We start from the raw sequence: 27062 nt of genomic DNA, 5'->3' as shown, positions 1-27062 counted from the left end.
ACCAGTGGCTTCTGCTGCCCGAGTGCACAGACTGTGGCATCATTCCCATTATATCCCATTGTGTCCCTGTCCATGGAGGGTGGAACTGGATGATCTTTAAGGTCCCTTCCAACCCAAAGTGTTCTAGGATTCTATGATTCCCACAATGCCAGGCAGCCCAAATGAACATTAATGGCTTTGGGAACCACTGGCTGTGTCATGCCTTTGAAATTCATAGAATCACAGAATAGTTTGGGTTGGAAGGGACCTCAAAGCCCATCCAGTTCCACCCTCTGCCATGGGCAGGGACACGTCCCACTGGCTCAGGGGCTCCAAGCCCCATCCAACCTGGCCTTGAACCCCTCCAGGGATGGGGCAGCCACCACTTCCCTGGGCAACCTGTTCTGGTGCCTCACCACTCTTCATAGTGAAGAAATTGCTCCTTATATCTAGTAAATTTGCCCCTCTCCAGTTTATACCTGTTGCCCCTAATCCTATCACTACAATCCTTTGTAAACAGTCCCTCCTCTCATGTTTGTGTTCCTGATGGGAGAGAAAAAGTCAGGCAAACCCTATTCAGTTGTTATTTTTTAGTATTATGATAATCTGAGTACCAACCAAGAGTGGGGCCCTGCAGGACAGAGAAGAGTTCCAGCTCGAGAGCTTACCCCTGCCCCATTGGGACAGAGCAGATGGCAGGGGCGAGATCCGTGCTCCGGAGCAGGGGTAACAGGATAGCGATCTGCAGGCATTCTGTTAGTTCCAATTATTTTTTAATTTTTAAGTGGATATCCTTGTTGGTCCCCAAGGGGAAACGCCTGTCCAACAGGAGATAATTACCTCTGGATAAATCTGGGAAAGGAGACAGAGCGAGACACCTGGTCACAGCAAATGTTTGATGAAATACAGCCTCGCATAACCCTTTTAAATTGATGTGATTTAAACAGACAGCGCAGAGCAGTCAGAAGTGACTGTTCCCATGGGGGAAGGGCAGGGAAGAGGTGATGAAACAGCCCAAACCAGCCAGCGCCAAGCACGGCTCCCCCTCTGTTTTCCTCACATATTCCTTTTCTCCCTGAGGCTGCACGCACGACACCCGATGTGATCTGGAGGCAGACGTTACTGGCCGTGGTGTGTTGTTAATGAGTTGCCCAGACTCATCACCTTCACTCAGAAAGATGCTGCTGTTTGTAGATATTCATTTCATTTTCCATTGGCTGCAGGAGGGAGGATTCCAAACCATCTCAATGTCTGTATGCCAAGACACCCTCCAACACCGCGACCGGCAGATTCATTGTCCTTCTCCTTTTGATTCGGGCCCTCACCCACGGGGCTGTGGCCGGTTTAGGTCAAACACCCACAGCTATATCAGTTGATGTAATAGAAGTGTCTATTTCTCCCTTAACCCTTATTCCCACAGCTGATCTCAACTCCTACTGCTGCTAACTTTGTTCCAAACTCTCTGGGTGTTGTGTGCTCTCCCTTGAGTACAAATAGCGATCCTGAGCCTTCAGGATCTGTTTTACCTTTGTGACTCTCAAGTCCTGAATTCCCATTGTTAACATTCACACGTCAGCCCAGCCAAGAGCAATCTGCAGTTTTGCCGTGACATTGCTTTGGTTTTGCTTGCGGTAAGGTCAAAAGGAAGTATTCCTGCTCAAAGCAGACTTTGGAAATCTGGGCAATTGAGTTGAATACTCTGCAGGCAGAATAGGTCCTGGGGAAAGATTTGGGTTAGTAGAAGAAGCAGTTAAGTCCTCTTTCTGAGCTGCAAAGTTAAAGAATTAATTCATTCTGATGAAGGGATATAAACTCTCTGGCTTGGGATCATAACCCAACCTCTAGGTTTTAGGGCTTAGAAGAAAACTCTTGCTAGGGAAAACTCTTGCTCCCATATTTACTGAGTGCATGGTTTATTCCCCCAAGACAGGGCTCACCACCTCTTGTCCCTGTCACAACATGCACCTTACATCTTAGATTTTAATTCTATCCAAGGTTCATTTTCCTCTGAATCCATATATCCAGGTACAAGCTCTAGATAAGTGATCTTACAAGAGACTTGTGAGGTGCACGCTGCTGATACTCAAGGTCAGATTCTTGCTATTTCAGGCTTTAAAGCCTTTGTCTTCAAACTCTCAGGCACCAGGCACAGGTCCCTATCACACATTTGATGTGCCCAGACCTCCTAAGGCTGACACAAGCAACACAAAGAAGCATCTCGATCAGTACTTCGTACCAGCACTATGTAGTCACCACAGATCTATCCATCTTCTCCTCTTACTCTTCATTCACTTACTCTGGAACTTACTCTTCATTCACAATCGTTAAATTCTTGTCACAACTCTGTGAAAGCCTGGAATAAAGGGTTCGTGGAGAATTTGTACTGGCTCCCAGAGCTATCAGGTTGTGTGTATCCTTTAAGAATACACTCGTTATAGAGTTGAACACTGTAAACAAGAACCTGCCTTGTATTATTCCTTTAGCTTCAAAGGATTTCTCTTCCATATCTGCCCAGACATGGACTTATTCAGAATAAATCTTGGTTTACATCATATTTATAAAATATTTTTAAAGTGAGATAATCCCATCCTCCTCTCCCAGATGAGTTCACATTGAGACAGTGAACTTTCTCCATCCCCTGCAGCACCTGTGACTCACTCCGGAGTCCTGTATTTATGTTTACACTGCCATGGAAACAGCATTTGTCCCCTGTACAGTAAAGCGCATTACAGTGAAAGGGCCACTGACAGTAGCATAGACAGTGACTTCATATCAGCCACCAAAAATTGACCCCAAGCACCCTGTGCATTCATTTTCCCTTTGGAAGGAAAAGCCGGATGGCAAATTACCAAGGAGCAGCAACTCTCTGGGGCAGCAGAATCTGCTTTAGTAATTGGCAAAATCTTGGATATTTTTCCAGCAAGCTTGGTGCGTGGAGTTGTTATAAACGATGATAACGATGATGGGGTATCACGGTGCCCTTATTTCAACGCCCTCCTGATGAATGGATTTGGTTCCTTGTCAGGTATGTCCTTCAGAAGGATCCAGAAGAACTCCACGGATTTCAGATGGAATCTAAAGGATAGAGGGGATCACTACAGGTACAGCTATAGATAAAAAGAAAGCAGAGCTCAGGGTATCAGTTCAGAGCAGTTATTTCAGGTGTATATATCAGTGAGAAAAGCCAGTAGTTCACTTCTAGCTTTTTCCTCCAGATAAATAAATATCACCCCATTTTAATCTTAGCTACGCTTTTATACCAGCGTTTGCTAAATTATTTTTCAGCTATTTTAGTATGAGCGGGATCTAGGTCACCAAAACGCAGCCAGCCGAGATGTAATCCAATAGTTCTTTAACACAAGGCAGCACAGCAAATGCACAAGATTTCCTTACCCTGGTACTTATTCCTGGCTCTCCAGTGCAAGCAGAGGAATGTCAGGAGCTGGAGTGTGGCTGGAGCAGAGTTAAAAGTTTTAATGTTGAGACAGGAGCATAGTGAGGTAGGGGCACATCAGGAACTTTAAAGGCCACAAATGCGGAGACTGTATAGAATAAATTCAGCTTAGTGGAAGAAATTTTCAGGGGTAAGTCATCTCTTTATGCACAAACATAAAACCAGAATTCAAGTTCTGACCTTATATTCTTACCTATTTTATCCGGATGTTTATGCTCCAGTGGCTTTAAACAAAGATGGATGCAATTCAGGTCACGCTGCAGCCAAAGTGGGCAGAGACTCGGAAAGGTCTGGGAGAAAGTAAAAACGAAAGAAAACTCAGTGATAACCACGCTTGTTGGTTCAGCAAAGAACGGTCACGTGGAAGCCCCAAGAATCCAGATCAATGAACTGAAAGACAACAAATGAGATGAGCCTTCAGCTGTGAAGGGATGGATGCTTTCTCAGATGAGAAGGAGTGAGGAATACACCACTCTTTTTGCCCAAAGATCTCAGTTTTTCATTTCATCCTGCAGTAAAACGTAGATTTCTGCTTAGAGGTGTTTTATTCTCAGCTCGGTCGTTTTCAGAGATCTGATTTTCCACTGTACTGCACCATCTGCTCATGGTTTCCACCACGGCAGAGTGGAAGGAGCGCAGGGCCTGGCACGAAGTCTCGATGCTGCTGTGAACCAGTTGCCTACACAGAAGAGAAAAAAAGGCTGCTTAGTAAGGAAATCCTGCTGAGAAAATAGTTCAGATTTTTCTCTTCTTTTGCAAGTTCCCAGGAGTTTGACTCACATGAATATTCTGATCTTTTCTTTTTTTTTCTGTGCTCATGAACTCCTTTATCAGCCTCATGGGACACGAGCAGCCCCGGAGGCTGAAAAACTGATCAAAAAGGTGACTTTAAATAGAGCCAAACGGAGGCAGAAAACTCTTCCTGTTCATCTGCCAGCAGATCATGCTGTTCAGTGTCCTGCAAGTGTTATGGGAGCTCTCTGGACTGCAGCATCTGCCAATTGCAGTTGGCCTCCTAAATGCTAGGAAAATCGAATAGCGTTTAACTTAGATTTGGTGCTTCAAACTACCGTGTGTGTCTTCTATATCTCTTTTGTATTGGAACAGTGAAAATGCTGTGAAAAAGCATCAGTTAAAACAAATTGAGGAATACATGATCTTAAAAAAAAAATGGTATTGTAAAGAAAACATTGGAGAGAGCATCCTGTGCGTGGGATAGTCCTGGGTCTGAGTCCATGCAGCTTATCATGATGCCAAAGCCACAGTGCTCGTCAGCAATCTGCTTTGTCTGAACACAGTAACTCCAAGAGAACAGAAGTCATTCCCTCTTGATGCCTCCTCTTAACTTATTCTCCACCAAGTGTACAAGAATATCTAAAAATGCTGCTGTTCGAAGCTGGCTTGGATAAATTAAGATTACCCATCAGTTTTGAGCACAGACCAGCTGAACCTAGGTCCTGGTGTTACAAAGGTGAAGAGAAAAAGGCATCACACTTCAGCTTTGGTGCCGTGCCTCGGGGAAGAAGTAGCGCCCGCATATCACTCTATGGAACCGAGATAATGCACCAATTTATAAGAGCACGATACCACAGTAGCCTGACCACATCCCAGAAGGATTTGGCCAATGCCCTCAGACAGAGGGTGTGAATCTTAGGGTTGTCATACGCAGGGATAGAAGTTGGACTCGATAATCCCTGTGGGTCCCTTCCAACTCAGGTCATTCTATGTGACCAGTAGGAGAAAAGCAATAAAGGTCTTGAGCCACTCAAGCAGCCCAGAAACCTCGACTGAGACCGGGGTTGGCCTCGAACATGGATTCTTGTCTAAGGAAAGGGAAGCTGGCTCGTTCGCTGTACGATTAATAACTGGCAGAGGCCGTGTTTCAGCGTGTAGCCTCCACATGGTGCCATCTCTCTGATTTCTTACCACTGCCTGGCTGCTCAGCCCCACCATCTGACACTCGACACGCTTGGGCAGGCTGGGGACAGACGGACCCCAACCCTGGGCCAGGGGGAACACCAGCTGGCCAGCAAAGCCAGCCAGGTTTCATGGAAAAATCGTAGCAGCGCTCGTTGCTTTAGACTTTAAGGAAGACTCAGGACTGGAAAGTATCCCTCTCACATCATAGCCTGCCCCGCTGGAAAGGATTAACTCTTTTATAAGGCCATTTCTTTAATATGTTAACACCTTCACTGCTCCGCGTTCTTCAGGTCCTTGAAGAGAGATGCAGTTTCATTACCTTCTTAACAGATAGGAAATGGACACCCTGAAATGAGGAGAGATGGGAAATTTGAGCAGTAATAAAAGAGATGCTGGAAGGATCGTTCCAGAATGTTCATTCTAAAGTGTTTCCCAAACACACAGGAAAGGGCTGCTCGCATATTTCTTATTTCAATTGGATTTGGACACAAAGGTCAGCTTTCAAAACCACAGAGGATTTCTACAAACAAACAAACAAAGTCCTATTACCACCAACAGACAATGGTTTCCTTCAAACACTGAAGACCTGGAAAGGCAAAGATTTTAGCCAGTCTTTGATTTACAGGAAAAAGCAAGTAATTAGCTTTTTCATCCCAATTTGAGAACTCAAAGTAGCATTTCTCATCCTATCAAGTTCTTTACCATTGCAGAATGATTCAGATAAACCTTGGTGACTCGTCACGGGGGCCTCAGCATTTAGCATCTAACAAACACATTCATAGAACGATGGAATGGTTTGGGTTGGAAGGGACCTCAAAGCCCATCCAGTTCCACCCCTGCTGGGCAGGGACACCTCCCACTGGATCAGGGGCTCCAAGCCCCATCCAACACATTTTGCATGTAAGCTGAGAATAATATATATATATATATATATATATAAAAGAGATGCTGAAAAGCTCAAACTCTTTCAAATTCAATGCAGTTCTGAAGTCTGATAATTCAAAAGTGCTTGTATTTTTTTCCTGGCCCCTCTGTCCTCCCATTTAATTTCCCATGGTGACAAGCAGTGACAAAGGCTGCTGATCCAAGGTACAAAATCCTGCCCGCAGAGGAGCGCATCTGCGGCACCGTCAATGCCCCCTCCTAGCCGGGAGCTTTCCAGTCACTGCTGCGTTTGTAGGCTCCCGACAGCTGAAACGCTGCTTGTAAAACACAGCAAGGAAAAGAAACTGCTGCTCTGAAAAGAAATCCATGCTAAGGATTTTGGACACCTGTTTTGGGCGGCTCTCTAACACGAGCTGTGCCTGACAAAGGGTGTTTGCTAACAGGATGGTCGTGTCCAAAGGGGACACAGTTTGCTTGGGGACACAGTTTAGTGGTGGGGTTGGCAGTGTGAGGTTTAGGGTTGGACTTGGTGATCTTAAAGGTCTTTTAGAACCTAAACAGCTCTGGAATTTCAGTGCCTGTGGTGCTGGTACCTTCCGGGGGGAGACCTGGAGCATCCCCCACGTGCAGTTTGGCCAGGAATGATGCACATTCCCACAGCAGTGCAGCCCTGGGTAGGACAGTATGGGAAAATCCACACCCGGGTGGTGTTGCCGCTTGTCGCGATTAAGGCCATGTAGGTTAATCCGTGCTTTTGGTGGGGTTCTCCGGCTCCACAGAGCAACGTGCAGGATCCACACTACAACAAACGGCACCAGCAAACTTCTCTGCAGGAGAAAGGAGCATTCCCTGCGCCAAGTCCTGCGCTACTGGTGGTTGCGAAGTGCTCGCTTGGGTGCAAGAAGCTTCTCGCCAGGGACCCTGGCCCCGCGGCCAAGGGCATGGGCCACCCCGCCTCTGCATCACATCCTGGCCCCACAGCCAAGTGGGGACATGGGACCCTCTGAGAGCAAGGAGGGGACACAGGCCACCCCAGACAGATAGGGGCATGCCCCCCCCCATCCTTCTTCCAATGCATCCCTGGCCAGGAGGGGACATGGGTCATCCCCCCCCTAGCCAGGAAGGGACACGGGTTCCCCCCCAGTCCAACCAGGAGGGGACATGGGACACCACACCCCACCTTCAGCCAGGAGGGGACAGGGGACCCCTCACCCCAGCCAGGAGGGGACATGGGTCTCGGCCCCCCCCAACCAGGAGAGGACAGGGGTTCCCCACCAATCCATCCAGGAGGGGACACACACACTGGACCCCCAACTCCAGCCAGGAGGGAACATGGGTTCCCCCCGAGGCAGGAGGGACACAGGACCCCTCACCCCAGCCAGGAGGGGACATGGGACCCCCAACCCCACCCAGGTAGAGATATGGGTCCCTCCCAAGCCAGGAGGGAACCTGGGACACCACCAGCCCCCTTCAGCCAGGACGGGACACAGGACCCCCTACCCTAGCCAGGAGGGGACATCGGGGGGGTCCCCCCAAACCAGGAGGGGACAGGGGTTCCCCCCTCAGTCCAACCAGGAGGGGACACGGGACCCCCTACCTAGCCAGGAGGGGACATTGGGGGGGGAGGTCCCCCCAAACCAGGAGGGGACACGGGTTCCCAGACAGGAGGAGACATAGGACACGACCCCCCAATCCCAGCCAGGGGGGCACACGGGACCCCCAACCCCAGCGAGGAGGGAACACAGCTTCCCTCCTCCAGCCAGGAGGGGCCACGGGTTCCCCCCCAATCCCGCCAGGAGGGGCCATGGGACACCCCCTCCCCTCCCCAGCCAGGCGGGACCCGTCTCCCCCCGCCCCAGGCGGGACTCGGGCCGCCCCCCCCCCCGCCCCGGAGCCGCCCCCGGAGCCGCCCCCGCTGCCCCGGCTCGGCGGGGCGATGGAGCAGCACCTGCGGCGGCTCCGGCAGGAGCTGGTAAGGGGGCTGGGGGGGGTCCCGGCACCGGGGGGCGGCGATTGAGACCGGGGGAGGGGGGCAGCCCCATCCCCGCCGGGGGTCCCTCGCCGCTGCCCCCCGTTATTCGCGGTGATGCTCGGATGCTGCGGGTGGGATGCGGGGAAACGCGCCGATCCCCGCGCCTGAGACGAGCGGAAACCTCCGAAAAGAATTAAGTTTACGGGATGAAAACGATGTAAAAGGGAGTTTGCGTTTGCCACCCTCTGCGAATATTTCTTCTTTAATGGGAAAGCCTTTGTGATGAGCGAGCGCGGCGCTCTCCCTTCTCTATCCCGATGGGATCCTCGCTCCCTGAACTTGCTGGGGCTTGTCCGCATGCCAGGAGGTGTTGGCTGGGCTTGGGGTGGGTTAGGAGGGAGAACTGGCGCTTCCCAAAGCAGAACTCCAACCCCCCGTGGGTCCGGCTGGGGAGCGGCGCGTTGTTCCGATAAATGGATAATGGGAACAAAAGGGTTCGAGAGGCAGAGCAGAAACGGGTGGGTGAAGTTTGAGTGCACAAAACCCCGAGTTTTATCCTTAATCAGGATGTTGGTTAACATTATCCTTAATAGGATGTTGATTTTGGCCGATAGTTGTCTCAGTCGGAGCTTAACGTCGCGGGTTTATAGAAAGCGTTGTTGTCCTACCTGTGTTATAGGAGACGTTTCGCGGGTAAGCGGCAGCGTTTGAGTTGGTGCAGAGACAGCGAAGCCACCGCTGAGCCCAGGGCTGGAGCTGTGCTGGAGGCAGCTGGGCTCCTGCGGATCAAACGGAGCTGTGGGACGCAGGCTCGCATCGTTCAGCTCTGAGTAAACACGGCAGCAAAGAGCGACCGTGAACCTGCTGACATTTCCCAGTCTAGAGGAGCTGGGAGACAAACTAAAACAAAGGAAAACGAGTGTCACTGGTGTCCGTACGCTGGGTGCCATGAGTGACATGTGGGCTGTAAACCGGGACGCGCACCTTATCGCCTAGATCATTAAAATCTGAACAAGTTGGGAGGAGAGATGGGAGATGGGTAAAGAGAATAACGTGTGAAAGAGTGTGCTTAGAGTAAGGGTCCTAAAGCTGCGTTTTGTCTTCTGAACACATTGGTTTCGTTATCTGAGCAGTAGTTTGTTACAGAGATTGTAAAAAGGCGACAATTTTGATAATATTAATAACGCAACACCTTAGCCTGGCAAAGACTTTCGTCTATGCTTGGCTTAGAAAAGTGTGCAGGGGCAGCTGTCACCTCCATGGGAAACTCCTGACCTCATTGAAAGCAGCCTGGATCATCACACCTTTGGGTTTTGCTGCTCACACTCTGCACGCCTCCCACCCGCAATTTCTGATATTTAAACTTAAAAACTTACTTTGACAACAAATCGCTGAGGTATCAGCGCAGTCGTGGTGGCATGGGCGTGTGGGACAGCCCGTGGGGTGGCAGCGGGACCCTCTGCCCTCCGGCACGCCGACGGAGACAGCTCCTTGCGTCTGCGAGCTGTGGGTTGCGTTCGGTGCAGGTAGGACTGTATTAATTCAAACAACCATAAACGATATCCTGAGCAATAATGGCTTTTAAAAAAAAAAAATAGATAGCGTCAAGACAGGGTGGAATTAAAATGGATTCATGTTTCTTTAAAGATCGACAAGCGGTGTGGTAGACAGCTGGGACCATCTGCATGGAGTGGTGAGTGGGAACTCAACCTCTTAACCCAGCTGCTTTCCCGCTTTCCTCAGTGCTGGGCAGGTCCTGCCTCCGGGCGTTAAATGCACCAGAACGGAGAAACATGCCACGGTGGGAAGGACTTGGCCAGAGCGACACAATGAGCCACCCCGGGTGCAGCTAAATGGGAGTCCAGTTCCACGGCATCGCTGGGAATTCAGAGAGACACTGGGTTGCTTTATGTCCGAGCTCCGGTGGGGCGAGAGGGCTGCAGGGCGGCAGAGAGGGGGGCTGCAAAAAGTCCCTATTTAGGGCACCAGGCTCTGAGGGTAACGTGGCAAAACTAAAGGCCGTTCAAGTAGCTACGGTTTAGTTTGTCCGTGTAAAACAGCCTTTGGCTGGTTTTGAGGAGGGGATTGTCTCACAAAAGAGCGGATGTTGGCACAGCTCCCGGTTCCCAAGGAAAGGTTATCGTCAAGTGCAACGCTATCCCCCACCAGTGTGGGATTCAAGGGTTCCAGCACTGATTTTTCTCTTTCTCCCGCTTTGTGCATTAAAAAAACATATTCCAGTAGTTGTATGCTTCTTTGGGGCTGCTGCTGCTGTGCCCCAGCATTTCGAGACACAGCCTGCGCTGAGATCACGCCGAGCTTTGCCAGACAAGGCGCCGATGAGCGTGAGTCCGGGCGTGCTTGCACTGGCCTGGGCATCGCCTCTGGGCAAGCCCTGCATCGGCTCTCAAGGCTGAAGTTGTCGCGTTTTACTCAATGAGAGAGCTCCTCTTCCCATCGCATGTTTTCCATTGTAAGCTGATCGTTTCTGGCGTGCGGCGATGTCCCTTTGAGTGGGATTCATTCAGAAGCTTCCACACGCAGATGCTTCGCGGGCAGGAGAGCCTCAGCTGACACAGGCATTCACCCCAGCGGGGTGTGGGAGATGGGGCGCTCGGATCGATTGCCGAAGTTGGGGTCCTCCTCCCAGCCCAGGGAGCTGGTTTGGACAAGTCAGCTCTTTGCATCCCAGTCTCTGCATGTAGAAAATACAGAAGACCTTGTTCACCTCCTTGGAGATTTATGGATGCGATGTGGTTTGCGAGACTATGCAGTGCTGGTTTGCTGCCCTGGAGTAGAAGAAGTTGTGCTTTCTCCCTCCTGTCATCTGTCCTTCCCAGGGCAGCTGTGAAATGTGCCTCAGAGCTTGCAGCTCTTCCATTAACGTAATTAATACCCACGCTAAATGTCCTCTTGACTTTTATCGGCTGGATTCAGAGTCTGCAAACATCATTCTGAGGCACAGAAATATGATGTCTGCTTTCCAAGTTGTAGAGCGTTATCTCAGCTGAAAGATCAGATTTAACAAGAATTGTCTTGCTCGGGGATTAGCAGAGAGGAATTTCATTTCCGTGGCTCCTGCTGCAGATGGCATTACCTCCGTCAACGCTCCGACATGGGGGTTGTTTGCATTTATACATAGCAACATCTACACCCCTACCATGGGACTGGGGCTTCAGGGTTCTTCAACAAGAATAAATCACTTATTATCCAGCTAGGGACTGGTGAGGGCACGGGGCAGGTTCATCCTGCGTGGCTGTGGCCGGCGAGGGGTCGCAGTCGAGTTAGCTGGAGTTGTAGCCGCACTTTGCCCATTTTGGTCTTTCTTGAGGAATCCAGGCTTTCTGTTGCTTTTTTCCTAGGAGGAAAAGTATTAAAGTCGGTGTTTAAACCAACCCCCACTGCTCTGACTCAAACTTTTGAATGTTCTCCCTGCACGTTCATCATAAATGTATCGCATTAGTGAGTTTGATAAAGTCTGACTCGCTTCCTATATTAATTTATGTCCTGGTAGACAATGTTTCTTGCTATGAATATCTTGCAGGAATAGAACATTTCGTCTGAGTGAAAATTACAGCCCATTATTTTTACTCTTTGTCTCACACCGGGTCCTATTCCGGTAACCGTGTCACGCTCAAGAAGGAGCCTGCTGGATTTTCACTGCTGCTGCTGAAGGGGCAGCACTTGTGCTTTGCGTAAAGGACAGACCTTGAGGCACCGCTCACAATTCCAACAGGTGGAAACGCACAGCTCCATTCCGATAAAACAGTCCCCGTAAGGGTGGCTTTTCCCATCACTGCTGCAGAGCTTGTCAGAAACCAGTGTGGCTGTCGCCGAATCCCATTCCTTGGGGTTGCCTTAAGGGAAGGTGCAAAGGAGAAAATGGACAGAGGATGTCCAGTCCCATATAGCCTCTGGAGAGAAAAAGCACTCGCAGGCCCTTTGTCTGCTTTTTATTTCCAGAGAAGACTCCCAAAGATAACGCTGGATGGTTTTAGGCTTCCAGCTGCACATATTCAGGAACGTTAAAGGCCAGACCCTGGTGAAGGAAAGCGCCGGGCTGACAGCCATCCATCTTCAGTGGCCAATCCATACATTGAGGCTTCTTGTCTCTCTTAGCCCTGGGCTGTGAGTAAAAGCCTGAAGGCTGGAATTCTTTGGTCCATGTATTTCCTGGTTGTAGTGAACTGATTTTCTTATTTGCCTTTAAACGCAACAAGCGTGATGGGGGAGCACAGAATAGTATCATCACAGTGGAAAGGAAGGCGATGGAGTAAGGAAGGTGGTGAACTGAATGATGTGATCCGTGTCTTTCATGGTTAACATCTGTTTAAGATCTATTTAAACTATTGGGGAAAATAATCTTTGGGAAGGTTTCAGCATCCTTCCTCTTTCAGATAAGCTGTGAGCTCACAGTTAACATCTTCCTTTACACCTAAAACTCGGGAGAGATGAGGCTTGAAAAAAAGAGACTTGAAATTCTTACGGTAAAATGCAAAGACAAAAAGAAGATTGTAAGCCCTTGGCACCCATCAGGGGACGGGAAGGTACGACATTGAGCTGGGAAGCAGCTCTGAACCGTGCAGTGTGTTCAAGACTATGCCCAGCCACAGTCGCGGGCTCGTTGAAGATTAATCCTGATAGTGACCCAAAGGAAAACACAGAAACAAAATCAGCAGCTCAGCAGCTCTGAAATAATTTTGGTCTCTATTATGTCATCCTCCTTAAATACCAATTGTTTGTTGCTGGCTCTGTTGCCCATCAGCGCTATTATTAAGAGCTGTTATTTGCCATTTGTTCTTTCCTGTCCTCTTAGCGATAACTTCCTCCCCGTGCAGTTCTTCTACCTCAGCCGGACATCTGTCTTCCTCCTCGTTCCGACAAACACCTTTTCAGTTCTTTGGGCTCAGCTGAAAGCCGGGCTGCGTTCGCTGGGTTTTCCCTGTTCTCCCATCAGCATCACAAATCATCCGCGGCCCCAGGCAAGCCAGATGTGCAGCTGGGTGGGAATACCGACAGCTGTGGCTCGAGGGGGAGAATGGGAACGCAGTTCTCAGAACTGGTGAATGGAGGTGCCAAGAGGAAAATGTTGGTCCCTAAAATGGATTTTAGAAGTTACTTATTTACCTGGGAAGTGACAAATCTCCCTTGTTTGTCCATTTCTGGTACTCAGCCTTGAATTAGATAAACCGCCAAGGGATGTTCCCCGGGGCAAGCCGTCCTCTCGCTGTGTAAATCGGTGGTGGAATATCATTGATTTACAAATTCTATAAACCCATTGTGGTTGCAAGTTCAGGGAATAAGCGTTTTGAGGAAATCATTGATCAGGAATGGCTTACAGAGCGACGGATGTCTTTGCTACTCAGGCTGGTACGTTTCCCAGGTTAAAAAAACCCCCATATTTGAACTCTGACAGTTTTTGAGATGCTCGCTGTTTGGGTTTCCCCCTGCTCACACTGAAATTTCCTTGATCATTTGATAGTGCTTGAAAAGCTTTTGCGTTTTGCCCTTCGGTGCTCAGAGTGGCTGTGGTTTAAGCAGGTTTTGCTGTGGAGAAGCCTTGAGCCAGAGCTGCCTTGTTCGTGCCTTCACGGAAGGATTGATCTGGAAGTAATGCCTCACTGCCAGAGAAAGGAGCGGTTACCATCGCACGCTGCACCCCGGCTACTGAAGCAGAACATGTGCATCATCGCTGAGTGCTTCTCTTGCTGTAAAAGGCATCTCTGTTGGCTTCTTCAGAACTAAATAAAACCTTTTCATGCCGATTTGTAAGGACTGCAAAAGTTTCAGGAATTAGAGTGTCTGAGTTGGAAGGGACCCCCAGGGATCACCAAGTCCAACTCCTGCCCCTGCACAGGACAACCCCAAAATAATGACATGCAACTTGCAGCATCTGATTAACTGGTTTATAGAGATAAACTTGAACATCTGAAAGCTGTCGTAGTTTTAATTTGGCTTCTCTTGGAAGCAGAGGTGCCAAACAACCACTTGCATTGAAGCGCAGAGTGTCTCAAACGAGACACTCCGAGTTCCTGAGGATGCTGATCTTGCACAGAGACCCACAGGGAAGAGGCTGATGAACAAGATCTGTGCTGGACCCGAAATTCTGCAACAAATGCTGTTTCCCCTGTGCTTTGCAGCACAACTGAGCGCGAGGCTGATTCAGCAACAGCTTTGGGATTTACAGCTCACAAACATGCCCAAGGCAGAACATCTCCTGATGCCCCGTAGAGGCTGGCTTATGCAACGGCACTTGCATAACCCCAGCAAGTATGGTCAGGGTCTCTTTCCATGTCACGTTAGCGCTCCCTGGGGTTTTGTGTCACATTCGTGCTCCGTTTGGAATTGCACTTCATCACAATTTGGAGTTCCTTCTCCATGAGGCTTGTGACCACAGAGATAACAAGGCTACAGTGGTTTTTGCTTCAGCCTTGAGCTCCAAGCCCCATCCAACCTGGCCTGGAACCCCTCCAGGGATGGGGCAGCCACCACTGCTCTGGGCAACCTGGGCCAGGGCCTCCCCACCCTCACAGCAAAACATTTCTTCCTAAGATCTCATCTCAGTTTCCCCTCTTTCAGCTTAAGACAGCAGAGAGTGGCTGTTAAACAGCCAGAGTTTTCTCTCCAAGATGAATACTCCAGGGTGTTCAGTTGTCGATGGAATCCAAGCCCCTGCAGACCATTTGGTCAGCGGTGACTGCACTTCGGGCTGGGTTTAACCCCCTCCTCGGCTCTGTTAAAGACTGAACAGATACCATGAAGAGCAAAAGATAAAGGGAGATGGGGGTGGTTGTTTGCTTTGGTTTACAACTTGCACAGCCGAAAGGTTTAGCAGAGTTAAGAGCTTTGGAATCTTTAAAGCTCTCTTGGTGATGGTGAGAGTCACATTGCCAGAGGGACACCAAAGCTAAGTCCAGAGGGCAGGATTCGTCCCATCCCAGAGTAGGTTGCTGAAACCGGACAGACGAGTCCTGTCCCAGAGATGCCCCTTCCTCCCCCTCTGCCGTGACAGGGACTGCTCAGCCCTCGGCGCAGGCGGAAGCGTCCAAACCTCATAGTCACTTACGGAAAAGCACCTCCATGACCGAAAACATCTCCCACCGCTTCTCCAGTGGCTCGGGCTCCCCAGGCTGATGCTGGTGCCACGTTTGGCAGAGCCAGCTCGTTTGATCAGAAGGAAAAATACCCGAGTCTGAAGTTTTGGGGCTGGGGGTCTTTTCTTGTTGGGGTGAGATGGGATCTGCCTGTGAGAAAAGACCACCTGATGATAAACTGTCTATGGAATTGTAATGCCTGAGAGCATCTTGCTGGATGAGGGATGATGGTAACGATGCCACCCAGCGAGGGGAGTTAATGGAATCAATGAGGTGAAGAGCGGAGCCGCCCAGCATATGCTGAGGGCTTGTTCAGCCCAGTCATTAGCGCGGGACCCTCGTCACTCCCCGTGTTGTGATTACGGCGTGGCGCCAGCCGGGGGATTTGGTGGGAAGCGGCCAATGAGGGGCCAAGCTGGCTCCAAATCCAGCTTTTTGCAAAGCCCCAGATAAAACCGACTTCCATTAATAAGGCAAGAAAGGTTAGGAGGAGAGGCATTACAGCAAAGCTGGAGAGGTAAGGTGATAGTTCTGTCTGAGGCTGGTGGAGCATATGGCCCAGCTTCTGTACGGGAATCCCAAGCACTCGGCTGCTCTGGGAGCGCGGCGGTAATTGTGTGCCTGCAGGAGCAGGGGGTTCTTTGCTCAGATAAATCAGATAGCTGGAGGCACTCGAGGGTGTAACCAGGAAGGTAAAGACTGATTTTCTGTGTCTTCGTAGCTTGTGTGCTCCCTTCCAGACGATAAATAAGTTTCTTGGGAGTGAAGCTTTGAAAAAAAGCATTGTTATCTGCTGGCTGGTTTGGGGTTCTGGGGTTTGAAACAGAGGTTTGTGGTCAGAAACCGCCGAGGAGCCGTGTGCTTACAGAGTGAGATTGCTGTGGAAGATCTCTTTTTTTTTTGATGCCTGCTCTTCCTCACCGGTCAGATCCGGGTACAGAAACGGAAGCAGAGCAAGAAATTGAGCTCATTTAGTTAAAATGGAAAGCTAAAAAAGTAAAGCTTGCTAATTTGAAGCTGAGCGTATTATCATAGACACATTAAGGCTGGGAAAAAACCTCTAAGATAATCAATTCCAAACCTAAGATGCATCTGTCATTTTTCCACCCTAAGCACGAGGTCTATCGCTGCACAAAATTTGTGAGGAGCCTTTTAAACCTTTTGCAACGGCATAGGCTGAAGCTTTTCCTACCCCGCAGTAATCTCTTCTGCAAACCACCTTGCATGGATGTGCCATGCCTGCACCGCCAGCTCCTGCTGCTCTTCCCCTTCTCCTTCCCATTCCCTGCTCTCTCTCTCCCTCTGGAAAAAAAAAAAGCAGCAGCTGTTGGAAAGTATCGCCCATTTGTTTTATGGTGCCGCTTTGGGAATATGATCTGGATCCTACAGGAGAGAGAGAAAGCAACAGGGCGAAAGAGAAGAGGGGGGACTTGAGAAGCTCTGGAAAACAACTTGCTAATTTTAAATCGAGTATAGACAGTTAAATCTTGCCGGCGAGGCTCAGGGCTGAGGCAGAGCTGCTGCTGAAGGTCTTAGCCTGGGAATTGGAGATTGCGAGTTTAATGTAAGTGATTTTAGAGCCTGTTGGTTGTTTTGGACAAAATTTCAAGAGCGTTGAAATGTCTTTGATTGTCCTTCCCCACGAGTTGCCCGCAGTGAGGGCAGTAAGATCTGAAGACCTTCAAAACTAACAATGGGATCCTTAGTGGAGTATTTTTAATTTGCTTTAGCACTTTTAGGTAAAGAAACAAGGTTCTCTATGGAAGGCACTTCTGTTCATTGTTCCGACTCTTGATTTCAGGGCACAAAAGACACAAAAGCAGAAGAATAGGCTAAAACTGGCGGCAGCCGAACCCATTCACAGTTCTGCGCCTTGGGTTTCTGCCAAGCAATTAATAGGAACTCAAACGACTTGTTTTTTGTTGTCAGGTCGAAAAATCCACTCCTCCTGTCAGCTCCTCTTATTCCTAGAGGGAGACTCCTAGAAAAATCTGATTGCTGTTGCATGAAATGGATGTCGCATAGGTAGGACGCGTCTGAAATGTAGTGGGGAGGAAGAGGTGATGTTTCAGAAAGCTGCTCAGCCCAGATTTCCTGCTCTTTGGTCAAAGTTGTCCTGCTCTCTCCTGTTTTTTGGGGACGCTGACTCCATGTCTGCTTCCTTCCCTCCACAGCTCTCCATGAAGGAGGTCGGGGACGGGCTGCACGAGCAGATGAACTGCATGATGGGTGCACTGCAGGAGCTGAAACTCCTCCAGGTCCAGACAGCTTTGGAGCAGTTGGACATCTCAGGCAGCCGGAGCACCGTTCCTGGCATCGAGCAGCACCAGCGCTGCCCGAGCAGCAGAGATGTCCCCAGGCTCTGGCAGGATGAGCAGCTGCAGGGGGAGGCATCGGTAGAGGAACGCAGCCCCACGTCCCACGCCTGTGCCGTGCCACGGCCGGTGGGTTTGTCCCATCCCGCTATGCTTCCAGAGAGTGGCCACCTTAGAGAAACCTCCTCCTCCTCCTCCTCCTTCAGGAGCCTCTGCGATGAGGATGTTTGTCACCCAAAAGGACCTTCCTCCATCAAAGCAGAACACGTCCGCCCACGGACATTCAAACCCAGTAGCCAGGGCAAGGCTAGGGGGTGGCCAAAGTGCTGTGAGTGCCCGGGCTGTGACGATGGCCACGACTGGACATCCTCTCTGTTGTCCCAGAGCAGGAATCGGCAGCCACTGATCTTGGGGGATAACATCTTTGCAGACTTGGTTGGGAACTGGTTGGATCTGCCTGAGCTGGATAAGAAGGCGGAGAAGAGCGAGGCATCCCTGTCCATGAGCAGATCCCAGGAGCTCTGCAAGAAGTTCTCCCTCACAGCCAACATCTTCAAGAAGTTCCTGAGGAGCGTTCGGCCAGACAGAGACAGGCTTCTCAAAGAGAAACCTTGCTGGCTTCCACCGGAAGACAAAGAGCCCGAAATTTCTAAGAGACCCAAAAAGATGAACAAACTCAAGGGGACATTTTACTTCCCACTTCACGGGAACATCCAGAACCATCACGGCAAAGCAGAGAGGTGCCCAAAGGTGGAAAGCAACAGTGAGAAACCCAAAATGGGCACCAAGAAAGTCCATGATAACATTGACTACACCCAATCCAGGTTTGACATCAATACCGCTGTTTGGGTCTGAGTTTGTCAGCGTTCTTCACTCCACCAGGCATTTCACAACAGAGAGGAGCAACACGTCTTTTTTAGGAGAGGCCAAGATGAGAGTAGTCCTCTGCAAAGCATGCTGTGGGCTCCATTTGCCTGGAAGCGGTGCTTTCCGGAGCAGTCAGAGCCGCAGCTGGCAGCCCCACGCAAGGAGGCTTTGGGGGACCGATACTGGCAAAAAGAATCCAATCTGTAGTAGCTTTGGGGTGAGCGGTGCCGGAGCCCACGGCCACTGCGGGCGCATTGCCTTCGTCTCGAGGTGAAAGAGCTGCCACCAAAGCTCACTGCGTGTGTGTATGAGTGTGCAAATATATATATAATTTTGTTAAAGAGATCTATTCCTGCCAGCGTGCACTCCGCTGGGTTCCAAGCCCGCAATGCAAGCACTTGTTATTTAAGTTGACAGAAACCAGTTTGAATTTATAAGACTTGAACGGTTGCTCACTGGGTGTTTGAGCCCCAGCTTTGTTGCATTTCAGTGGTTGGGCTTTCCCCCCCCAAACTGCATCTCCAGCATCCCTCCTCCCTCTGCCAGTTACACCAGTAGACACATTCTCCTGTCACGGATATTTGTCCCCCTCCAGTTCTCAGCAGGTTCTGCCTCTCCTCCCATGCCCACAACCCCACCGGTCACACCAGATGTGATGTCCCAAGAGTTCATTGTTGAGGTTGCACCAGATGTTTATTGTTGTTTTCTGTTGTTGTGTACAAACCTCATCTTGACCGAACCAAGTTCTTCACTGTCCGGCTCTCCAAGAGCTCCCAATAAAGTGGCATCTGTCTCCATCGCGGGGTGACCTCAATCCCACTTTTCTCCGCCAAGCAGGCACGGAAGGCTGGGCTGGTGTGGGTTGGAGCCGGGAGCGCGTGCAGGTCGTGCCAGCCTGTTCTCAGCCGGGACTGGGGAGTTTGGGGAGCAGCCAGGAGCGTTTCCACTCAAGGACAGGATATAAATCGTAGCGGGGAGAGGAGGAGCTGCAGCTGGAGGTCCCGGCCAGGGTCCCAGCGCTGCTCCAGAGGGATGTCCCACTGCAGACATGCACATTCCTGAGAGCCTTCAGGTAACGCTCCAACATCCATCATCCTCCCCCAGCTCGGAGAAAGGCAGAGGGAGAAATGTTTGAAGGAGAATCACGGCGTAGAGGCATAGGGTGATTGGAATCGTAGAAAAAGCCACGGAGGGGCCAGGGCCACGTCACCCCAGAGCTGCGGGTCCTCTCCATGCCGGCTCCAGGGGTTGAACGTGACTGAGGCAAAGCCCCAGCAGCTCCACAGCCCCAGCACGAAGGTGGCACCAAGCCATGAGCTGGGCTGCGGTGAAGGGGGGGGGGTTGTCCCCGCATCCCTCAGCTTCGCTGCTCCGTGTGCGCAGCGTTGTGTTGCGGAAACCCGTCCCGCTCACTCCGAGTTCAGGAAAGGCTCATATGCAAGAGCAGGATCATTTGTTTGAACCGTGCAATTCTATTCCTGTTGGAACTTCCCGAGGCAGAGGCCGGCGGAGTAGAGGCATGGAGAGAGGATTTTTTTTCCCCCCCTCTTGCAAATTAAATATAGGCACACGCGGAGCCCCGGTTCTGCCCATACAAGGAGAGCAGAGCGGGGCAGCAGCTGACAGCCACGGTCACTGCTTTTTCAGGAGCCTGAGTTGCAAGCAAGCTTTTGTTTTGCCTCCTCACAGCCCTTGTTCTGACTGTTTCTCCCCTCCTTCATTCCTCTGAACCCCAAAAGGCTGTTTCCAAAGCCTTTTGGTTTTCTCTTTTACCATTAGCTCACCCCGTTTGCAACAAACCTGCCCTCCCAGCTCCCACCAACCTTTCCAGGAGGTCTCCAAAGCAGAGAAGGAGCTTTGTAAGAGAGAGTAAGAGCTTTTCCTGCACTAGTCTTGGTCCCTGGAGAGCCTGACCTCACCTCAGGGCTTCCCTCTGCCCAGGTACAACCCCGGCAGCCAGCGCAGAGCTGGCACGGCAGCGGCGTTCCCAAGAGCATCCCCATCTCCAGGAGCGCATCCCGGCCGTACCTGCTGGGGCTGGAGGTTAAGCCCACGGAGAGAGGAGCACCGTGCTGGATGCAGAGAGGCCCCAGGGAGCTCAGTGCCCACCCCAGGGGGGTTTTAAGGCTGTTGATGAGCACTCGCTCTCAGCTGTGATGAGTGGTGGGGGCAGCAGGCAAGGGCAGGGGCACGGATAACGAACACGAGCAGGGTCACAGGCACGACCGTGGCCACAGCGATGCTTTGGTCGAGGGATACAGGGGACATTCCCACACATGGTTCCCTTTCCAAAGCAATACATCCAAGAATAAGGATGCATTTCTGCAAGGAGATGCGGTGCTTCAAATGCACGTTGGGGACTTCCTGCATGGAAAAAGCGGCTCTTGGGGGTCACCCCCTGTTCCTCCCGCTGGTGCCCACACCTCCAGCCCCCGCAGAGCTTCGGTAAGCCAGGGGCTGTGTAAAGTCCAACTGGCTTTGCTGGCACGCCTGATCCCTTGCCAACGCCGGATCCCCTCCCCGGCAGCCGCCACGGTGCTGCTCTCCCCATCCACAGGGTCTCACCAGGAGCTGCTGGGAATTTTCTCCTGAGAACCAGCACTTCTGGCCCCACGTGTTCCCGACAGCTGTCCTGGCCCGTGGGGCAGTGCCGGGTCATCCTGCCCGCGCACGCTCTCCCCGGGAGCTGCTGGGAGGTCAGCTGAAGCCAGCCTGCTGTCCCTGCTCCAAGGAAATTCTATTGTTCATGGAAAGGGCAGCTCTTGGCCCCAGCTGCTGCCCACGCATTCCTTTCCCACCCCAAATAATCAGGCAGCACTGCTGAGCCCATGCCATTCCCACACGAATCCCGAGTGGGATCGGAGCCCGTGCTGGGTCCCAGCATCCACCGCTCCTCCCTCCTCTTCTGCCTGTGAGCATTCAGCGTTGGGGACCACGGAGGATGAACACTCGATCCGATCCCTCCCGGGGCACTCGGCACAGACAGCTGACCAAGCAGCCAACGTTTCATAGAATCCTAGAATCATTAAGGTGGGAAAAGACCTCTAAGATCATCCAGCCCAAGCCCACCGTGCCCGCTAAACCGTGTCCTGAAGTGCCACGGCCACACACTTTTTGAACCCCTCCAGCGATGGGGACTCCACCGCTGCCCTGGGCGAACGTATTTATATTATATAATATATATATTATATTTCAAACGTATTTATGTTCTCTCTGCCTCTCAAGTGCCTCCTCAAAGGGGGTTTTGCATTGAAATAGGATTTTCCAGGGTGTTTGTGGTGACAAATCCAGTGTGACCTAGGCTTCAGACAGCCAATTGGAAATGGCGAGGGAATGCAGTTGGATCTCAAAGGGCTTAAGAGCAAAATAATATTTAATAAATATTCTTTAAGAGGCATTCAAATAATAAAGAATATCAGCCAAGCCAGACACCCCACCTCATTTAGTCTCCAGAGCAGGATCTGCTAATAGAGCAGGGGAGGATTTGTGAATTATAATTTCACCTCCCCAGGGACTTTTCCTGAAATGATAATTGCTTTTTTTTTTCCTCTTTTTTTTTTTGTATGAAACTGCCATGAAATCGTTCTCCTTTATTAAGTCTGAAACCTATCTAATTAGCACAATGACAGTCTTTAATGAGGCGCTGGCTGTGTTCTCCCATCGTTGATAGGAGGGGGTAATGCCAAACACAGGACAATAATCACAGCAACTCATTTCCCCATGAACTCGCCCCGTGCAAAGCAGCGACGGCACTCGGAGCTTGGGCACTCCGATGGATCAGAAATCTCGGTTCAGGGGGTTTGCAGAGGCACTGGAGTTAATTTGATGCCAATAACATTCATTCAACACCAGGGATTATAACCTGGCACGAGGGAAGCCGCTCTTTGCTCCGCACGGGGTGTTTGCAGGAGGAGGTCGCTGGTGGGTTTGGATTTCTCCTCTTGATGTGGAAGAGGCTGTTGCTGAACATCTCCTGCGAAGGCTGGAAGTCCCCTCCCGCGCAGCAGGGCAGGTTGGAAGAGGAAAGAGTTGGGTGTTCCTGCTGCCCTGCAGGATTCACGTTGAATCTGCGTTCAGTTCTGGAGCGTGCAGTGCGGGAAGGAGATGATCCAAGGGCTGGAGCACCTCTCGAATGAGGACAGGCTGAGAGAGTTGGGGTTGTTCAGCCTGGAGAAGAGAAGGCTCCAGGGAGACCTTAGAGCAGCTTCCAGCAATGAAAGGAGCTCCAGGAAAGCTGGGGAGAGGTTCTGGATCAGAGAGTGCAGGGATAGGATGAGGGGAATGGTTTTCAGCTGAAAGAGGGGAAATTGAGATGAGACCTTAAGGAGAAATGTTTTGCTGTGAGGGTGGGGAGGCCCTGGCCCAGGTTGCCCAGAGCAGTGGTGGCTGCCCCATCCCTGGAGGGGTTCCAGGCCAGGTTGGATGGGGCTTGGAGCTCCTGATCCAGTGGGAGGTGTCCCTGCCCATGGCAGGGGTGGGACTGGAAGGGCTTTGAGGTCCCTTCCAACCCAAACCACTCTGTGATTCAGTGGCCGGGCTCCTGCTCTGCCGGGACTGGATGAGCAGCCCAGCCGAGCCCCTTCGGAAGCCCCCATCACACAGCACCGTGTCTCAGCCGCTGCCCAGTGGATCCCACCCCGCTGAGATGGACGGTGCTGGATCTAACCTGTACGGCTTAATGTACAGAGAGGATTTAGCTCTTAACATTAGCAGAGAGCTCTTCCAGGAGCTGCTCCTCACTCTGCCTCCCTGGGCTTCCCCTTCCACCGGTGCCGCCAGCCCGCTCCTCGGGCCAGATGGCCTCCAGAAGGCTCACAAATACGCCTGTAATTAAAAAGAATTTATTTTCAAAACCATTTCACAACTTATTCTTCTGACATCGGGACGGGGCTCCTTAGGCCGGCGCTGGGCAGGAGGAAGGGGAGCCACGGGCGGCTGCTGCGATGGGTTTTCCCTGCCTGCTCCCCGTTAACCATCTGCGCTGATGCGCCTAATGAACCCGAAAGCCTTTCTGACCACGGAATGAGCAAATTTAACAATTTCCCCTCAATTCCCCTCGCACGGAGGCTGGCAGGAAAGAAACCAATTGCCCCATCCTGGCTGAATTGAGATCCACTTCATTCAAAGCCCAGCGCCGGTTAATCCACTCCAGCACATTCCCAATCACCTCCATCGTGTAATTAATCAGCAGTGGAATCTTCTACCTCTCCGAGTGGCATTTCTATGACAGAACACGGACGGTGCCTCCTCAGCATCCCTGTCTCTGCAGAAAGAGGCTGTGTTTGATTTCTCTTCCCTTTTGTTCGAGTTCATTTGTACCCACGTGGCATTTCGAATGGAGCAGCTGTAGCCCCTGCCAGCTGGCAGCCGCTCTCGTGTGCCGGGTTTACAGCATAAATAAAACCCAGTTTTCTTGCAACACTTGGCTTGCACCACGGCCAGGCCGTGGCATCGTTTGGTAGCGCCATCACCCCTCGGATCAGCGCTGCCCCGGCTCAGCATCCCTGCTGGGACCAACTTCCGCAGGCTCCTTGCAGCCAGGGTCAGTTCTGGCCATCGCTCACCCTCTCCAGAGACTTCTCATCCCTGTTTTTTTCAGGAGTGTTTCCTGCAGTTGCGGTATTGAGCAAAGTCTCCGAGCTGGCTCCGGTTTCTTGGCTTTTGCTGAACAGGAAAGCAAAAAGGGGGAAAATCAATATCCCAGAAAGAAGAAACGGCTGATCCTGTGTCGGTCCTCACCTTGGGTTCAAGGTTAAGTTGGAACACACTTCCCAACATGCTATAAACGGACCCATGCCCCATCCCTGGAGGGGTTCCAGGCCAGGTTGGATGGGGCTCGGAGCCCCTGATCCAGCGGGAGGTGTCCCTGCCCATGGCAGGGGTGGAACTGGATGGGCTTTGAGATCCCTTCCAACCCAAACCATTCTACGATGCTTAACCCCCTCCAGAGCCGGCAGGACACAAGCACACCAGGATTCAGAGAGGAGGCTGCTCGCACTCACCCCGTCCTTTGCACCAAAGCCCACTCAGGCTCCTCCACCAGCACCAGGGGAAGGGGCTGGATGTGGCCACGGCCTTGGGGTAAGGGCAGAGGGAGCGTAGCTTTGGGCTGACCTTGCTCGCCGGCTGTCGCCGCTCCCATGGGGCTGGCGCAGCGTCCCGGGGAAGGCAGACGAGCCTCTCTGAGAGCACAGCCAGGCGCTGGGAGCACAAAGGGGGTTCACTGCAGCTTCGGTGCCAGCTCGGTGTGCTGCCCCGGGGGCTGCGGGGGTCCCACCACTCCAGCAAGGAGCAGGGAGATCGGCTCCCTCATTACCAGATGAAGCCAACAATTCAGGCTGGACCTTCCCAGAGGGCTTCGCCACGTTCACGACATCGGGCTGGAGTTAGCGATGTGACATTTCAAACCTAGAGATAACGAACGTGACGTTTTGTCAGGTTTAATTAGTCCCTTTGCTGTGCCGGTGACAGCCTGGCTGAAGGCTGGCAGAACAGGCTCCACAAGCAGAGGGAAGCACTGGGAGAAGATGCTGGTCCTGGGATAAGCAGCTGCCCGACGAAGCAGTTGCTTTATTCTTAAATGCATATGCTAACAGCAGCACCCCTCTGGCTTTTGGGGATCATTGAAGAGTCACTCCCAGCCCCCCACATTGCATTTGCTGTCCTCTGTGCTCTATACCAATCTCCTGGGGCTGAAAACATTCCTCAGCGAGCAGGAACGCTGCAGGATCTCTTTCCCCTCTGGCCCAGACTGAAGGCGTTGCAGCACGAGGTCCCTTCTGAAGGGCAGCATGAAATGAGGTCTCAGTTCACTCAGCGTGGGCAGAGGCTGCGCCAGGCAGCGCGGTAACGTGGCAGGGACACGGCTTTCCGAGCCTGGTGACTCTGCTGAGCACACCCTCTCCTATCAGCCAGCGCCGATGCCCAGGAAAAGCATCCCGGAGAGCAGCCTGGGTCCTGGGAGCACCAGCATCCCTGCAGAGCCCAGCGTGTCCCTTCCTCGGGGCCACGACCACGTAACCCTGCAGGGCTCCGAGGTTGGGGCTCACGTTTGGTCCCGTTCTGGGGTCCCTGCAGCTCTCCCGAGCTTCCTGCCTACAATTTCCCCCTCCTGGCGTGTTTGTTGTGTTCCAGCCCCATCGCTGGAGTCCGCGGCAGCCGGCCAGGCGTTCACCCACGCAGCTGCCTGATCTGCATGCGCTCCCGCTAACGGTGTGAAAACCGCTCGGCGTTGGCTTTGTGCTGAGTTTCCTGTACCCTGAATTGAGCTCTGCTTGTGAAAAGGAGAGATCGGGTTCTCTGAATTGAAAAGAATTCGAGAAGGGATCTTTTCTACTCACTGCTCATCAGGTTTTCAAACATTGCACTGCTGGTAGCAAGAGTATCCCAGCTTTTCACGGAATATCTGTGTCATTTCCCTTTGGAGGTGTCTCCTCAAATGGATGGGAACAAACACTCTGCTTGCAGCTACAGGGTCTTAAGAAATAGGAGGAGAGAAGATGCTTTGCCAGGCAAAGTCGAGCACAAGTCCTCCTCCTGCAGAGATTTTCTGGGACCTCAATCACACTAAAGATAGGCGCGATAAGACTCTTCCCCTGCCCATAAAACAGCAAACCCTGTGGTTTCTTACAAACAGCCGGCGGGGGGGTGTGTGATGCCTCCTACCTCCTTTTCTTCTGCTTAGGAACGCCGGAGCATCCCTACCTGGCTGCGAGGGAGCTCCCTGAACCGAGGCCGCGGTGCTGGCGCATCACAGGTGAGCAGGGGGACGGCTCAACCCCTCTCTGTGTGCAGTTAAATCCCTTCTAGGACGACCCATCGCTCCCACAGCACATCAAAGGTCCGGTTCTCCACATCCCTACCGGAGGGGATTACGTTCCCAGCAGGGGTTGAGGGTTTTTTTGCCATAATATGATTTAATGTGAGGAGTGGGATGAGCTGCGACGCAGCTTTGCAACAATTTCCTACCTTCAAAAAACAGCAAACAAGCTTGAAGTGAAACGGAACGCAGGGACGCGTATCTCTCCGTACATCGCAGCTGGAAAAAATAAGCACCAAGCGAAGGACTTTGCAGCGCTTCCTCTGGGAGACGGCAAAGCCATGAACACGATACTATAAATTAATTATTTAGATCCCAGCCCTGCAATGAGAGCCATCTGGACAGATGCCTTTACCCTTACAGCGTCCCCTCGGAGTTCGTAGCACTCCACGCAGGAAGAAAGAGCGATCCACGTGCATCTCTTAATGGACCGAGGCTGCAGTCCTGGCCCTGAAACAAGCAGAAATGGAACGAAAATTACTCTTAGCACTTGGGTTCCCAAGCCATTTCGTTTCCTCTGGAATTAGCACAAGATATTAAACCTACAGCTTGCATGGGGCAGCTGAGCAGTCACTGCTTCTCCTGGCAGACCAACGTTGGGAGAGGAAAGCTGGGACTCTTGATCAGGGAGGGCAGGGAGAGGACAAGGGGATCAGTTTTCAGCTGAAAGAGGGGAGATTGAGATGAGATCTTAGGGAGAAACGTTTTGCTGTGAGGGTGGTGAGGCCCTGGCCCAGGTTGCCCAGAGCAGTGGTGG

The 27062-nt window shown here is 51.6% G+C and overlaps 1 protein-coding gene and 1 long non-coding RNA gene across 11 annotated transcripts; one reads left to right on the top strand and one right to left on the bottom strand.

Moving 5' to 3' along the window:
* Positions 1-638: 638 nt before the first annotated feature.
* LOC128854430 (uncharacterized) lies at positions 639-9626 on the bottom strand. 6 transcript variants are annotated; one of them, XR_008453526.1, is made up of 4 exons: positions 9587-9612; positions 8879-9110; positions 3627-4455; positions 639-3054 (listed from the first exon to the last, which is right to left on the bottom strand). It is a non-coding gene; the product is annotated as an uncharacterized LOC128854430 (long non-coding RNA). The 6 variants fall into 6 exon arrangements; XR_008453527.1 differs by having other exon boundaries at positions 640-3054; positions 8879-8989; positions 9587-9626; XR_008453525.1 differs by lacking the exon at positions 9587-9612 and having other exon boundaries at positions 641-3054; positions 8879-9574.
* INKA2 (inka box actin regulator 2) lies at positions 8134-19760 on the top strand. Of its 5 annotated transcripts, none has more exons than XM_054087781.1 (2): positions 8134-8210; positions 17479-19758. In XM_054087781.1, exons 1-2 carry the CDS (start codon positions 8175-8177, stop codon positions 18472-18474), a joined length of 1032 nt encoding a protein of 343 aa, XP_053943756.1. In that variant the 5' UTR covers positions 8134-8174; the 3' UTR covers positions 18475-19758. The 5 variants fall into 5 exon arrangements, with proteins under 5 accessions (XP_053943756.1, XP_053943757.1, XP_053943760.1 ...); XM_054087782.1 differs by lacking the exon at positions 8134-8210 and adding an exon at positions 15089-15821 and having other exon boundaries at positions 17479-19759; XM_054087785.1 differs by lacking the exon at positions 8134-8210 and adding an exon at positions 15836-15996 and having other exon boundaries at positions 17479-19760.
* Positions 19761-27062: the final 7302 nt, after the last annotated feature.

The sequence above is a fragment of the Cuculus canorus genome, chromosome 24 (assembly GCF_017976375.1).
Source record: "Cuculus canorus isolate bCucCan1 chromosome 24, bCucCan1.pri, whole genome shotgun sequence".
NCBI lineage: Eukaryota > Metazoa > Chordata > Aves > Cuculiformes > Cuculidae > Cuculus > Cuculus canorus.
This window is presented reverse-complemented; position numbering and strand designations above follow the sequence as displayed.